Genomic DNA, 14251 nt, shown 5'->3' on the forward strand with positions numbered 1-14251 from the left:
ATATTTCGCAGGATTCCTGTGCTGCTGACACAGAGCCAACCATTTTAGATGGTGGCAAGCAGTTTGGTCTTTCAAGGAACAGCCACATTGCAGTTGCATTTGATGACACCAAAGTGAAAAACAGGTATGTTGTTTGTTTCAGCAATGAGCTATGATGGAATAGTGTCAAAATAAAATGCCCCTCCTAATTCTCTCAAAGGCATCTCTGAAAACTGTGGTCATAATCTGAAAAGATCACATGCCATGACTAATTAATTTCATTAACCAAACCAAAAAAAGCATTAAAGCATGAAATCTAGGCAGTGAAATGCCCACCTAAGGAGCTCTCACAAAAACAATTTACCTCTTTGTTTGTAAAGGTTTGGGCACACACAGATCCCAGACTGATTTGCTAAAAACCAGAGTAATGGAATCAGATTGTGCAACTGACTTCAAAGATAGCTTTTCAGAGGAAGGTGGTTTTGTGCAGTAACTTGATAATTTCTTTTAATAAGGAATTTTTTCCCCTTTCCTCCAATAATTAAGATCAATCTTGCTCAGTAAATAGGAAAAAATACATTGCTACCTCAAAGTATAACACTATGTGCATATAACTGTTGACATGCAAAGGAATTCCATGAACTGTTTATAAAAATGCAGCTTTTTTCAATGGATTTGTGAAGATAGAACTTGTTAGTTGTTTTTATTTTTTTTGCTCTGCAGGCATTAAGAAATGTGCCATGTCACACCACTAAGCAATTTTGCTGCTTATAGTTGCCAAATCCATTAGCCCCACACTTATTTATCCCTATAAAGATGTTGTACCACATACTGTAATTTTAGAAAAATTACAGTCCAGGAATGATCCTGGACTGATCATTTTCATGCAATAATTTTTCATTTATATTATCAGCTGCTTTCAGGTACTGACTTTGCATCTCAGCTTGAGCAAGTTTAGTGATGTGTTGCCAGTACAACTTTAGCATATGAAAATCTAAATAATTTCTTCAAAGGTTCTTTGCTGTAGAGGAGGTTCTCAACATTAGGTTGACATTCTGTCCAAGGGGTCATTAGGTTTGCTCAGACACAGCCTCATTTTCTCTTGGGAGAAATCAGAATAAGAATTTTATATCCTCATTTTGAACTCTTCTGTCTGCATCTTTAAAAGCTTTGCAACCTGTCTTCAGGCAATACAACTCATTAGAAACTCAACATTTGCCAGCTGTCACTACAGCTCTCTCCTCTTTATGAGCATTATGTGTGTGGATGATGGATAATGGTGCTGGAATTTTACAAGTAATGGGATTTTCTAGATGCTACAACTGCAGCTGAGAATTACATCTTGAAATTCTATGGCAAGATTGTAGTTTTGTATGTCCATAGCAAAGGGACAAATGAATGCACACATGTCAGGGATCAGATAGGTGTGAAATGTAATTTGCATTTAACCAGATTCTTTTTCTTGAATTCTAATGGACGAGTAAAATTGGCCACTGGCAGTATAAATTTATTTTAGAAAAAACACAAAAAGGTAAAGCAGATTTGCCTAGTTCCTGACTCCAAATATCTTTTCCTTTTTTACTGTTTCCTGCTTGTTTGATTCCTAGGCTTACAATTGAATTTGAAGTCCGAACAACAGCTGATTCTGGCTTGCTGTTTTATATGGCCCGCATCAACCACGCTGATTTTGCTACAGTTCAGATAAAGAATGGTCTGCCTTACTTCAGTTATGATCTGGGAAGTGGAAACACCAGCACAATGATTACCAACAAAATAAATGATGGCCAGTGGCACCAGGTATAATAGTCTAATTCTAAATTATTTGTAATGGTAAGAGTGAGCTTTGTTTTGCTTTGAGATATTTGCACCGTAGTCCACACAAGCCAAACTTTACAACTAGTATTTTCTGGGGAAAAAAGAAAACAATCTAGCAAAAATTTCTGTCAGATGCACTGGTACAAAGAAATTTATCCTTCAGGAAACACATATTTCTGAACATATTTAAAATATGTGCCATGTATAGTAAGGAACTACAGAAAATGTTCCTTCCTGCTTAATAGGGCTCATGTGAGTATCAGCTCATGATGATGGAATACATCATTAAAATCAGTTGTTTCTACATTAATAATGTCATTGATAAGGCAGATTGCTGAGAACAAAGGAAAAAAAAGTAACATGTAAGTAAACCTTCCCTGGATTATTAATTCAGTAGAGAATAAATATGATATTCATGGATTTATTTAGCATCACCTTCTGTGACTTTATGAGGGAGGATTATATGCAACGCCTGTGGCATTTGGAAGCTAAGAGAAGGAATGCTATCACAGCCATGAAATTTACTATTTACTGGGTCAAGGACAACAGACACACATTATATTCATCAGGTGACATGCTGGAAAGGCACCATTCAAGACAGAGAAGCAAAGTATACATGTAACTGTGGGTTGAATTTATATGCTATAAGTTACACTGAATTTTGTACAGATATTTAGAAATTCAGCATCCACATCTCATCCCCAAATGAGAAAAAAATAGAATTGCACTTTCTCTTACACTTTATTGCTTCATTTCCACTCTGTTCTCCAGGAATTTTATTTTCATGAGATTTTTCATCACGAACTTTTTGATGATAGCAACTGCTCTACACCAAGGTGTTTCAAAAAGGGAAAAAAAGAAATTGTATTAATCGTTTATCTTTTTAATATAATGTCTGTAAGCACTGGCAGCAGACCAAGGCCCCATTCTGCTACTCCCTCTGTACATACAGAAGAGATACTTTTGCTTCTTTAGCCATTCACTCTTTATTCTAAGAGGACTAAGTGGAGCATATATTTCTTAGTGGAAGATTGTGCTCTTTGGGCACGCAGCTTGACACTCCACAAGAGAGGGCCTGTTTTTGCAGATCCTGTTTCTGTAGTGGAGAATGGAGACAAAGTCACAATTCCCAAAATGCAAAAATAAAAATTTAGAAGGAGGGAAGGAAATGCTTTTAGGAGTAGGCCATAGTCTTTGTTTCTGATAAAGCAGGGGCTTCTCCTTAAAATAATCCTTTAGTGTCATCCTTTTCTCCATTTGGAATGATTTAAGTTAAAAACATTTCCATCAGTCCTACAGAAGCCACTTGGTGCTGCTGTTATCCTGCTATCTGTTTAGGTCCTCTGTAAGAATGTCTGTTCCCAGTTCCTGTCTCACCCACCTAATCATCCTTCTGCCCAAGGCATAGTTATCCATCTCAAATTTACAGTTGCCTGTAAACACCAAGTTCAGACCTTCACCTTCAGGCATCCTTGGCAGTGTTGTCATTCCCACTGCATGACAAATAACACTGCCACACTGGAGCAGAAGCAGCCATGTTAAAGAAAAGCCAAAAAAGGCTGTTTGTCTCTCTTCGCTATTCTGAAGAGCCAACTACTACACTGTTTAGGAATCTGCTAACATGCATGATGCATTTTGCATTTATTCATTTTTATGCAGAATCACTATTATACTGAGTTGTAGAGATTTCGATATAAACTTTTAGGAAGACATTGGCCTAGAATTTTCTCAGCTCTTCAGCAACTGCACACCCTCCATGTGATTCACAGTCCATTTGTATGAACAGAAGCCATAATACCAACAGAACATAGTTGGGATTATATTTACTCTAGCATGAACTATGATCTGAGGCATGTCCAAACTAGTGGAATCATAAACTCAATATTTTCTGCAAACTTGTGCTGCTATAAAGATTTGCAACCAGTGCCATAACATTCAGCATTTATTCTGAAGTACTTATCTATTCTCAGAACTTAAAATTGCTGTCTGATTCCAGGAAAAAAAATACTGTGCCATGCCTATTACAACATAACAATGAAGCATTTTAAAGGCATCTCAAGTCTTTTCAGTAATTCTAGTAAATAATTTTCATGATGCCTCCTGACCCAGACACAAGTAAAACCCAGTCAGATGTTGGCACAAAACTTTGCTCAGGAGCTTTATTCTATAAATATTATCCATAGTTGCTGCTGTGGTACTTCTGTAATCACTCCTACTACTTTCTTGTGTATTGTTAAATATTTTGGACTGTAGCACTAGTTACAAACTGAAAGTGCTTAGTTCTCAGAAAATGATCTGTAATTGTATTGCATTTTTGTGTCTTTCTAGATAAAAGTAATTCGAATGAAGCAAGAAGGAAACCTCATAGTAGATGGTGTTTCTAACGGGACTGTGAGCCCCAAGAAGGCTGATATACTGGATGTTGTAGGAATGCTGTATGTGGGAGGATTGCCCATTAACTACACAACCAGGAGAATTGGTCCGGTAAGCAAATTTGTTTAAGTTATCTTACATGCTTTAAGTATGTCCTGATTTGTACAAATGTCTTTCTAGTTTTGGTCTGTCTTGCTTCTCCTTCAGACTGCTTAAGGATATGGATAAAATGGACTTTAGTGGAAGTGAACAACATTCTGTCAGTGGAAAGATCTGACTCAGAATCCAGTTAATGCAAAAAAAAAAAAAAATTGAAATAGCAGAGTTATTTACTGTTTTGGAAATGCAGAAAGTTCCATACACTTGAATCCACTTAGATCACTGCTCAGCTAGAGTATAGGTCCCCGAGTACCACTTGCCCTTTCTCTTGGCTGTAATTAATCTATCAGCAAATGCTAATAAATGGTGAAAGGATCTCCTACAAGGAGCAGCAGAAGCCAAAATTACCCTGGACAAAGTACCCAGTACACTGCTGCTAACTGTAATAATCAGTTTTGTGTTGCTATTACTAAAAGAGGACAGGGCGTGTTTTGAGGAAAGATTGTGCAAATTCTGTTGTTCTCTTTTTGTTTCCAGATTAAATGTGGATATATCAATGTATTACTCTTTTGGTTCAAATGCCCGACTTCCATGTTAACATGGAAGATAAGAGAGAGCCCAGAGAAACAAATATCATTTTGTCTTAAATTTTATAGAATTTACTAGGAACACTGTATTCTATCACCCAGACCATTTACTGTATCCGTCTGCATGACTCCATGCCAGTCATCTTACTGGTGCTCTTCCAACCTCCCAAGCTACACCAGTATCAGAATGGGAGAAAAACCTCCTCCATGCTTTCTTTTTCTCTCTGTGAAGATGATTCTTTCAAAGCAGAAGCCAGAACCTGAATGAATTTTATTATTGTAAAGAACAAATTCGACCTCTAGCGCAGCACAATTCAGACACACAAAGAATGGAAGGTCAGTAGGAGCTATGTCTGGGTTCATCCTGGGTTGATACAGAGAACCCATGAAGAGCAGGCAAAGCACTAACCTGGTAAGGAAACAAAACAGACACGCAAAGAAACTGCACATAAGTAAATACCATTATACCAAGATGTTTATGGAATGGAAAATATAATTTTCCAATGTCCAATACCCTTATAGACAAGCAAGAGTTCCCTTCTTTAAGTGGATACAATAAATACAGAAAAGGAATTCCTATATCCTGCTTAAGTCCATGTATTAACTCATGCATAGGGAATGAAGGAGATGAGTAACCACTCTATATCTGAGAGTTGTATTCCAGAAAGAAAATTGACCTGTAAGATCATGTTTCTTAGTAAAAAATTCATTGTGCAGAAAGTCCAAATTGAGGCAAGTCTAAATCATTAGGATTTACCAAACGAAATCTGAGGCACTGAAAACCAAAAGTAATACTTTACCACAATATATAATTCCTAGTACTATCAATTTATGCTCTTTGAAATATATCTGCAATTTACACATACGAATCTAAGGAGCAAGATAACACTGTGCCCTTACCTATTGCTATCTGTCAAAGGTAATGGAGGGAATCCATACAGATAAATGACTCAGTCTGGCAAAAACAGTCATGCCAGGTCCTGAGAGCCTTATGTGCTTTGGGATTTTAATGAAGCTGTGACTTCAAATGTCATTTAAAAACCAATGCTTGCCTTCCAGTCATGCTCAGTAAAATACACTGTGATGTATGAGACAGTGTTGGGTTGTAGCTTCATGTAGAGGCTCTGAAGCAAACCAAGTTGAAAGGATGTGCTATTTCAGGGCCTTCTTCTGTACACACATTAGTATTTTTAGACAGTGATCTATTATGTAACCATGGTGGGTTGGCTTCCTTTTCAGTGTAGAAGACTGATAGCCACTTGTTGAGCTTCTGCAGAGCAGAAAAAAAAAGCAGAGCACTTTTTGAGCACTCAAAATTCTTTGTTCAGCAAAAGAGTCTCTATTACTGTTCTGGTGCTAAAGTAAAACCAGATTTGCTTTTCCATAGGGAAAAGAAACTTGTAAAGTTAGAGAATGTTATTGAATCATCTAAAAATCTTGCATTTCTGTGATTTATTCTCGCAGTGAAGGTTTGTATTGTTTTCTGGCATTTCTCTTTTTTGATAACAAGATTTGTTGATCTGGAGATGACGTACTTAGAAATTACGAAAAGGACTACTTATGAAAAATTTGACAGAAAGCATTGTTCATGTCAGAACTGAATTTATTCACTGGTATTGCTCAAGTTCTCATTAAAATATTGCACAGGTGTATTTAGCTGTAATAAGCTACAAAATTCCATAGTACATACCGCTTTGATTTACAAGAAAATAATTTCTTGGAAATTCTTTCTAGTTACGAGTCAGAGTATTGGTAGAGGGGGTAGTGGGCAGAGTCAAGACTTCTCTCTGCAGGTGTGCCTTTGTCCTTTTTGTATTTGTATGTATTTCTAGGCTGAATTTTATATGCTGATGTTTATTTTCCTCCTTTCTACTGCACTGCTTATGAATATATCTTCTTTTTCTTCCTCCAAGTACGTGATGTATCATTTTCCTCTGTCTCACTGGTATCAAGGATAGATTTTCCTAACTCTTTAAGTCAAAGATCAAAGCCTCTGTCTGAATCTGAGGACCAAAATGCAGCTTATGCTGACCTTGGAGAGAAAAAGGGAGGGCAAGTTCTGGAGGAGATGCCAGTGGTTTTCAGAGATCCTACTGGGATGCCCTGCTCCCATCCAGAACAACCCCTGCCCCAGGCAGACTCATGGGTACTCAAAGCACTGTTCTAAGTGTGCCCAGACCCCCGGCTGGGGGTCACAGTGTGCCCAGCACAGGAGCCAAACTGGAGGTGCAGTTTGCTACCCTGCACAGGAGCCTCCGTGGACATGAGCACATTCCCTGCGTCCACCTGCCTCTCTGGCCAACTGAGTGGCCCTGATCACTGGAGTCATCAGACTGTGCAGTCTACAACCTTCATGTAGGGACTTTGTTCATTTTAGTAGTGATGTTACCTGCATCTTCCCTACCTCTGTCTTACCATGCAACATTAGCCCCACAGTAAAGTGATTAAAGAAAGGGAAAAAAGAAAACCCACCTAGTAAAATTACCAGCAGCTCAGAGAACTATAGCCACTATCTACATCTACTTGCAAACCTCATAACCTAGTCAATTAAAAAGGCAAAGTATAGGCCATTAAATTCCTGCATTGCTGATGTAATTTGCTATGTTTCATTATGTGGTGTATTATTTTATGTCCTTTCCAGTAAGCCAAAGAGATGTGATTCAGATAACATCTCTGAAAAGTAATGTAATTCATCCTGAGTATGATTAAGAGTAGATTCCAATTACAATCAGATATTAAGGATTAGCCATGTAAAATTCCAGTTTTATTCAGCTCCATAAATCCAGCAGAGAAGCAGAGAAAATGCACTCATTGATTGCTTACTTTAGGCTTGCTTCTCATAGTTCTACATTTTGTTTGAAATATTCACTGCAGGTCCTTCATAGCATTGATGGCTGCATCAGGAATTTTAAAATGACAGAATCACCCGTTGACCTGAATAATCCAACTTCCAGCTTCAGTGTTGGAAAATGCTTTGTCTCTGCACAGAAGGGAACGTACTTCGATGGAACAGGCTTTGCCAAAACAGGTAATGAACAACAATTCTGGGGATAGTCAAAGAACAGAGAAAGAGGAGATTCTGCTTTCAAGAACTCTCAATGTTGTCTAACTCCTGTTGGCTAGAGACAGAATGAGACCAGTACTTGAAGCTCTTGCTGATCATTTTTAGTTATCCCACCTGAGGAGAAACTGTATGACTTCCTAGCAAGGTCTTCCACTAAGTATAATTGCCATAAACATTGCTTACATGGTTTCACATGAAAGGGAGTGCATTAACAATGCCAAGTAAGTTACTTTGCCTTACACTCAGCACAATTTGTGTGACGATTATTAGGAATAATATATTAGATGCTTATATTCATTTTATTGTGTTTCTCCTTTTCTCTCCAAGTTGGTGCATACAGAGTGGGAACAGATCTGCTTGTGGAATTTGAATTCCGCACAACACGAATGAATGGTGTTCTCCTAGGAGTCAGCAGCCAGAAAATGGATGGGCTTGGCATTGAATTAGTAGATGGAAAAGTGAGTAGCAAAGCCATTTTGTTTCTTCATAAACTGGTTTTTGAAAGCATAGGTAGTTAAAATGCAAGGTCACTATCCCAGTCTCAAGATGTCTCAAACAATATCAGGGCTCTAGAAGGAGAGCCATACTTGGACCTTTCCATATATCTGGAGGATATTACACTTTTAAAAGATAGTTTAAAAGATTCTGTTATACTTGAGTCTTCTAAAACTGCAATCAAGTTTTAAATTAGTGACCACATAAGAAGTTTTGAGGAAAGGCTTTTTGATTAATAATACTAGTTTCTCTTGGATATTTTTTGATTCACACTCTGGAAAACCAGTCATTATTCTATCACTACAAAGATTTTAGAGGCGTGTAAATCACTCTAAAACTAAGACCAAAAAATGGGAAAATGACAACTTAGCAATTTTGCATACTTCCACCAGTGTTAACTCAGTGATAGAACGAAGATCCCAGAGGGACAGCAATCCACATGGTCTTTTGTGTATATAATCAACCATGTTGACTTTAAAACAAACAAACAAAAACAACTGAACTGTTTTGAAAACCTGCTGATGTCCCTGCCATGCTTTTCAGGTGATGTTTCACGTTGACAATGGTGCAGGCCGATTCTCTGCTGTCTATGAGCCGGATGCACCAGGCAGTTTGTGTGATGGGCGGTGGCACAAGGTTCTTGCAAACAAGATCAAACACCGCTTGGAGCTGACTGTGGATGGCAGACAGGTGGAGACTGACAGCCCAAACAGGGCCTCAACCTCGGCAGACACAAACGACCCTCTCTTTGTCGGAGGCTATCCTGGTGAGCACATAAATTTTGCTTCACTTAGGCTCCAATAATGCTGCCTGGGTAATGACTTAACTGTAAGTAGGACTAGTATGCTAAAGATGATTGATAAGACAGGTTGAGTTTGTATCAGTTGGCGTGGATGTTCATTTCTGCATTCAGCTGCATTTCAGAACAAGAAGTTCTGCAACAAGAGACTCTCGCAGATACCCCTGCCCCATTTCAAATGTAGGCACTGTCACAAGGGATCAGGCAGATTTTCTGCCTTCTGCTGCTCGCACACACACAGCCTCTCTTAAAACTCTTTGTTTAGCAATAGCGTAATAGTTACGTTGCAATAGTAACAGCATTTGGCATATTTAAATTTAACTTAGAAACAGCAAATTTTAACCAAAGAATGTAAATATGTCCTTGAGGAGAGACAGCAGTGTATGTGTAAATCAGCCTGTAAAACCTGAGGAACTGAGGAATAAGAACAGCTTGCACAGAGAGGTAAGAAGACACCATCTCTTTCTAATTAATGCCTTTGCTTGTGGTCTGTTGGGTTTTAAAGGAAAAACACCCATAATAGACATTTTCTAATCAGTATTCTGGAAGCCCTCTAGAGAACTTGTTTTATGCAGAGGTAATTGAACAGTATTGAGGATTGAGCTGAGGTCTGTAGCTGGCTTCATCTTCCACTAAGCTGATAATGAATGCTAGTATTCATCTCTTCATAGACAGTCAATAAATTTTCTAACAGCAGTTTACTTTCTGAAATTACAGTTAATATGTTTGCAAAGTACCAATTTTGTTGCATTTGTAATAAATATTACCTCTAGCTTTCAAACCAAAACAAAAAAGCAAAGTATGTTTGCAGTATGTATCTGCTCTAGCGCGTACCGTGGTCAATAGCAAGACACCTCTGAGTTAGTTAATTCCTAAATTATTTTCTGGAAGCTGTTTTTTTTCCACCCTTGTAATGTGTGATACAGTGCATCTAAAAAGCCTTCTCTCTCAAGATTTGGAACACTTAAAAAATTGTCCTTGGTACTGACATATGAGAGTTGAACTTTAGTCAGAATGACTATCAATAAAGACCAACAACTTTGTGCCAGAAGGAAAACAGCTTTGTGGCAGCCTTTTTATTACAAAACAAGATTCTAGCATAGGAACCAGCACTGAATAAACACTGCAGATGGAGTTACTATCTTGTTCTGGACTATATGCAAAGAGGAGAGACACAAATTACAGTAACACTGCAATCTGTACAAAACAAACCTATACTTGCTTCATGTTGAAGGGATATTTGTGAGTTCAGCCACATGGCAAGTTATGAAATTATTTAATAAACCTACTGCAAACACTTTCCTCTTCCTTTGCTGCCTAGTCTAGCTCATCCAGGATTTGTTTTAACATTCTCAATACCTAGACACCCACATGACAAATTTGAACCAGAGTACCATGGGATTTAAAATTAGTATTTGTATTTTCCAGTCCTTTTGAAGCTGCATAAATAGAGCAAAACACTTGTAAATCAGCTAGAATTAGCTGATGGAGAATTTCCTATGTAGGGAAAATTTTCACCACCATAGTGTGGACAAGAATAGAGATTCCTGTGTACTCATGAAAGCTAGAATTCATCTGCTGGTATCGCTCTTCCCCATGCAAGGAGAGACGGATGGATTCAGCCCTCTTATCCTCTGTGAATCAGAATAATGCTGTGGCCAGACAGCATTACTTCTGCAATTCACTTGGAAGAACACTGAGAAACAAGTTGAGTCACGAATTTCAAGCAGTTGAGAGAAATATTTCCAGCTTCCCAATCAAATCTCCCTCACTTCCATCCCCTCCTTCATTAGTGCAAGATATATACTCCAACTCCTGGCTTTACTATCAGCAAGGGAAAATAAAGCATACTTGAAAACTATCAAAACCAGTCTGTAAATGACATCTGAAATCCATCCTGAGGAACCGGCTTCTTTGTGACATTAGGACTGAGAACTGCATTCATTTGGGCAAATTTTTCTCCCTCTATTTTCTGGGGATAAACAGCTTGAATATTCAGAGAAGTTGAACAGTTCAACAGAGAAGTTGAATATCTGCAGAGCATCATGTGTGCATTCTACACCATTTGTAGTTAGCAAGCTGCATACATGGGTTACAATGGCAGTTTATATGTGTTCAGATTCTACCACTTTCTTAGTAGGATAGAAAAAGAAAAGAAGTCTGGATTGTTATCTAACATAAGTATTTGCTCATAATGTTTGTAATTTTTTAATAATGAATATATACAGCAAATAGAACATTCACATATTGCTGGGGGCATCTGTTCTCATGCAAATGCAGAACTCTCAAAGAACAAAATTAAGTATCAACTCAAACTAATATAATTCCTTTCTAACTTTTTTCCTTCCTTCAGATGGTGTGACCCAGTTTGGGCTGACAACTAATATCCGTTTTAAAGGATGTATTCGATTTCTAAAGCTCACCAAGGGTACTGCAAAACCTCAAGAGATTAACTTTAGCAAAGCTTTGGAGCTGAAGGGTGTCCAGCCGCTGTCGTGCCCTGCAGACTGATGGTCACTCAGCCTGTATTGTTCTGTTTATATAAACAACTCGGATTAAAAAAAAAATCTATATCTTCATTGCATTAATAATAAAATGTCTTTGTGCAAGTATTTGAGTAGTGTTTGTGGTATATTCCAATGGCTCTTTCAGTGTACCTCCCAGGAATGCATAAAGTAATCCCTTCCCCCGTCACCTTCATTAATGGAGTAACACAGTAATTTTTATCCATCTCTTTCCTTATAGCTTGAAATGGAAATGTTTCATCTTTCTTTTGATGAGTGAGACCATATATTATGCAGGTTGTTTCTTTTCTATGGAACACAGGATCGGAAAGTACCGCAAGCTAGAAAGGAACCATAAGGATCATCGAGTCCAACTCTCTGAAATGCTCCCTAACTGCTTTCTGGTGGGGTAGATCTCTAAACTTGTATTCCTTTACAAGTCTAAATACAATGCACTTGTGGGCATGCAACACTTTATCCTAAAGCATATTAACTTGCTTCAAAAAATTATGCTTTGGTAACACCCAAGAGCTTTTACAAAACTTTTCTGATCATAATATTTCCCATGAAGTTTTACTGAGAAATTATATGTGCTCTATATGGCTGCTGTCATGGAACCAAGTACAGGAAGGGAAATGTTGGTACTTAGTTAATTTATTTGGTATTATTGATTAACATATGTTGCACTAAAATCCCTGCTATAACGCTTGAACAGCATTGAATTTTAACAGCGGTTACATTGTTTGCTGTTGGGACATTGAATCTCTAATGGAGAGAGTAGAATTGGATTCTCTTACTTTGAAATACAATTTTAAATGATCCTTAATAAAGTCTGGCATTGCTGCTCTCTCCCACATGATACTGTGGGATCAAAAATCTCAAACCAGTTTTCTAAAGAAAGATGAAATCTTGAGACTTGGAGCAGAATAGAGGTAAAGCAAGAACATTCCAGAGATTATTAATGCAACACCTACTACTGATCTCTGCTGTTATCTGTTAATGAAATTCTTACCATAATGGCAGTTTCCAAAGTTCAATTCTGCTGCTTCTGCCTATTGTTGTCGGTTTGTAAGAAATACTGAATGCAGAAGCTACTTCAAATCTTCCTTAAATAAAATTTATAGTGCTATGTGGATGGCAGTTTAACTATATGGAGAGAGGAAAGTTGCTTCCTAGATTCTCACTAAAATGCCAAATCCTAGTTATTTTCCTCATGCTTTGTATGTTTCAGAGGGCTGTGAAATCGTCACTGAAGTGTGGGTTATGTTTTCTGTGGATTGTTTTAAGTTGTTAAACTGTAGTTTTGCAACAGTTGTGATTGGACCTTCAGAGCAGCTGCTGTAGGAATGTAAAAAACCTACCTGTGCAAAATAAAAAAGAACAACACAAAAACCCCTGGCACTAAGGCAGCACAACCATGCAATTAAATGAAAAAAGTTTTTAAAACTATTTTGTTGTCCACAAAATGCCTTGAATACACATTTTCAGAAATTCTGACATTACTAAAAGAAAGGTAGCTGCAAAATTTGTGCATAGGCTGGCTGCAAAATTTGTGCTTGCCAGCGAGCACTCCTGCAGGAGTGCTTTGTATTGTACAAAAGGCCTTTTTGGCATACAATATTTCTTTAAACTGCCATGGGAGGAAAAAAAAAAAAAACCCTTTACACTGGGAAAATGCATTAAGGAGATGGTAATAAATATGTATACTGTTACTCTGTCGGGGAGTCTACATCAATCAGATACACCTGAAGAAAAAAACATCTAACTCCTGTGAAATCTTGAAGTAATTGCCTTCAGCAAGTATTCTAGTTTTAGTTGCAATTGACCTTTAATGTTAAGAAACAGTTAATGGCTGCTCAGTGTTCAAAGTGCTAAGAATTAGTAAAGCATGCATTTATCTCTGAAAAAGCCTAACTATTGGACATGTACTGTCTTCAACTTCTACATGGTTGTGCTTTTAACAAGCGCACTGTAAAATATTCATGCGTTTCTGTGTTATTCTTTATGCCTCATGTATTTACCTATTCTCATGTCTATAAAGTTTCATGGTAGTTTGAGCAGCTCAAGAAAAGCAGGCCATAACACTTCAAACACAGTTTAGTATTTCCAAAAGTCTTAAAAATATAAATAAAGGAAGCCCCAAGACAATGTTACTGTTATGAATGTCTCACTACACTACCCAGGCACATTTCCGAGCCTCTAGAGTCAATTCAACATGTTCAATTCTTTTTTAACCTAAACATGCTTGCAAAGGTTTTGGAGTTGATTATGGGGTTTCTTTGAGGGCAGACTTGAAGACACAAGGGAAATTTGTACAATGGAGCCTAGAGCTCCATGAGTTAAACCATGCCCAGCCTCAGAGGCAGGAAATTGCCACTGCCCTGCTCAGTGCTGCATCAGCAATGGTCTTTCACATAAATATGACCTTGCCTTCAAAACAATTACTGGAGTTTCTATATAAAAGAACTGGAATGGGAAAAAAGAAAAAGAGGAGCCTTTATGTTCTTAGCTCTGTTGAATTATTTCTCTCTTGCGT

The 14251-nt window shown here is 37.7% G+C and overlaps 1 protein-coding gene across 9 annotated transcripts in view; it reads left to right on the top strand.

Moving 5' to 3' along the window:
- Positions 1-11823, top strand: part of LAMA2 (laminin subunit alpha 2) — a 333883-nt gene extending 322060 nt beyond the window's left edge. For 8 of the 9 annotated variants that reach the window (XM_030267881.4, XM_072926874.1, XM_072926873.1 and 5 more), the window contains 7 exons: positions 12-124; positions 1587-1776; positions 4123-4278; positions 7728-7881; positions 8245-8375; positions 8956-9178; positions 11565-11823. In XM_030267881.4, coding sequence (XP_030123741.4) covers positions 12-124; positions 1587-1776; positions 4123-4278; positions 7728-7881; positions 8245-8375; positions 8956-9178; positions 11565-11722 — 1125 coding nt within the window. In that variant the 3' untranslated portion in view covers positions 11723-11823. Of the gene's footprint in view, positions 1-11; positions 125-1586; positions 1777-4122; positions 4279-7727; positions 7882-8244; positions 8376-8955; positions 9179-11564 lie in introns of those variants that run through there. The other variant, XR_012055037.1, reaches the window with a different exon arrangement.
- The last annotated feature ends 2428 nt before the right edge of the window (positions 11824-14251 follow it).

The sequence above is a fragment of the Taeniopygia guttata genome, chromosome 3 (genome assembly GCF_048771995.1).
Source record: "Taeniopygia guttata chromosome 3, bTaeGut7.mat, whole genome shotgun sequence".
NCBI classification, from domain to species: Eukaryota; Metazoa; Chordata; class Aves; order Passeriformes; family Estrildidae; genus Taeniopygia; species Taeniopygia guttata.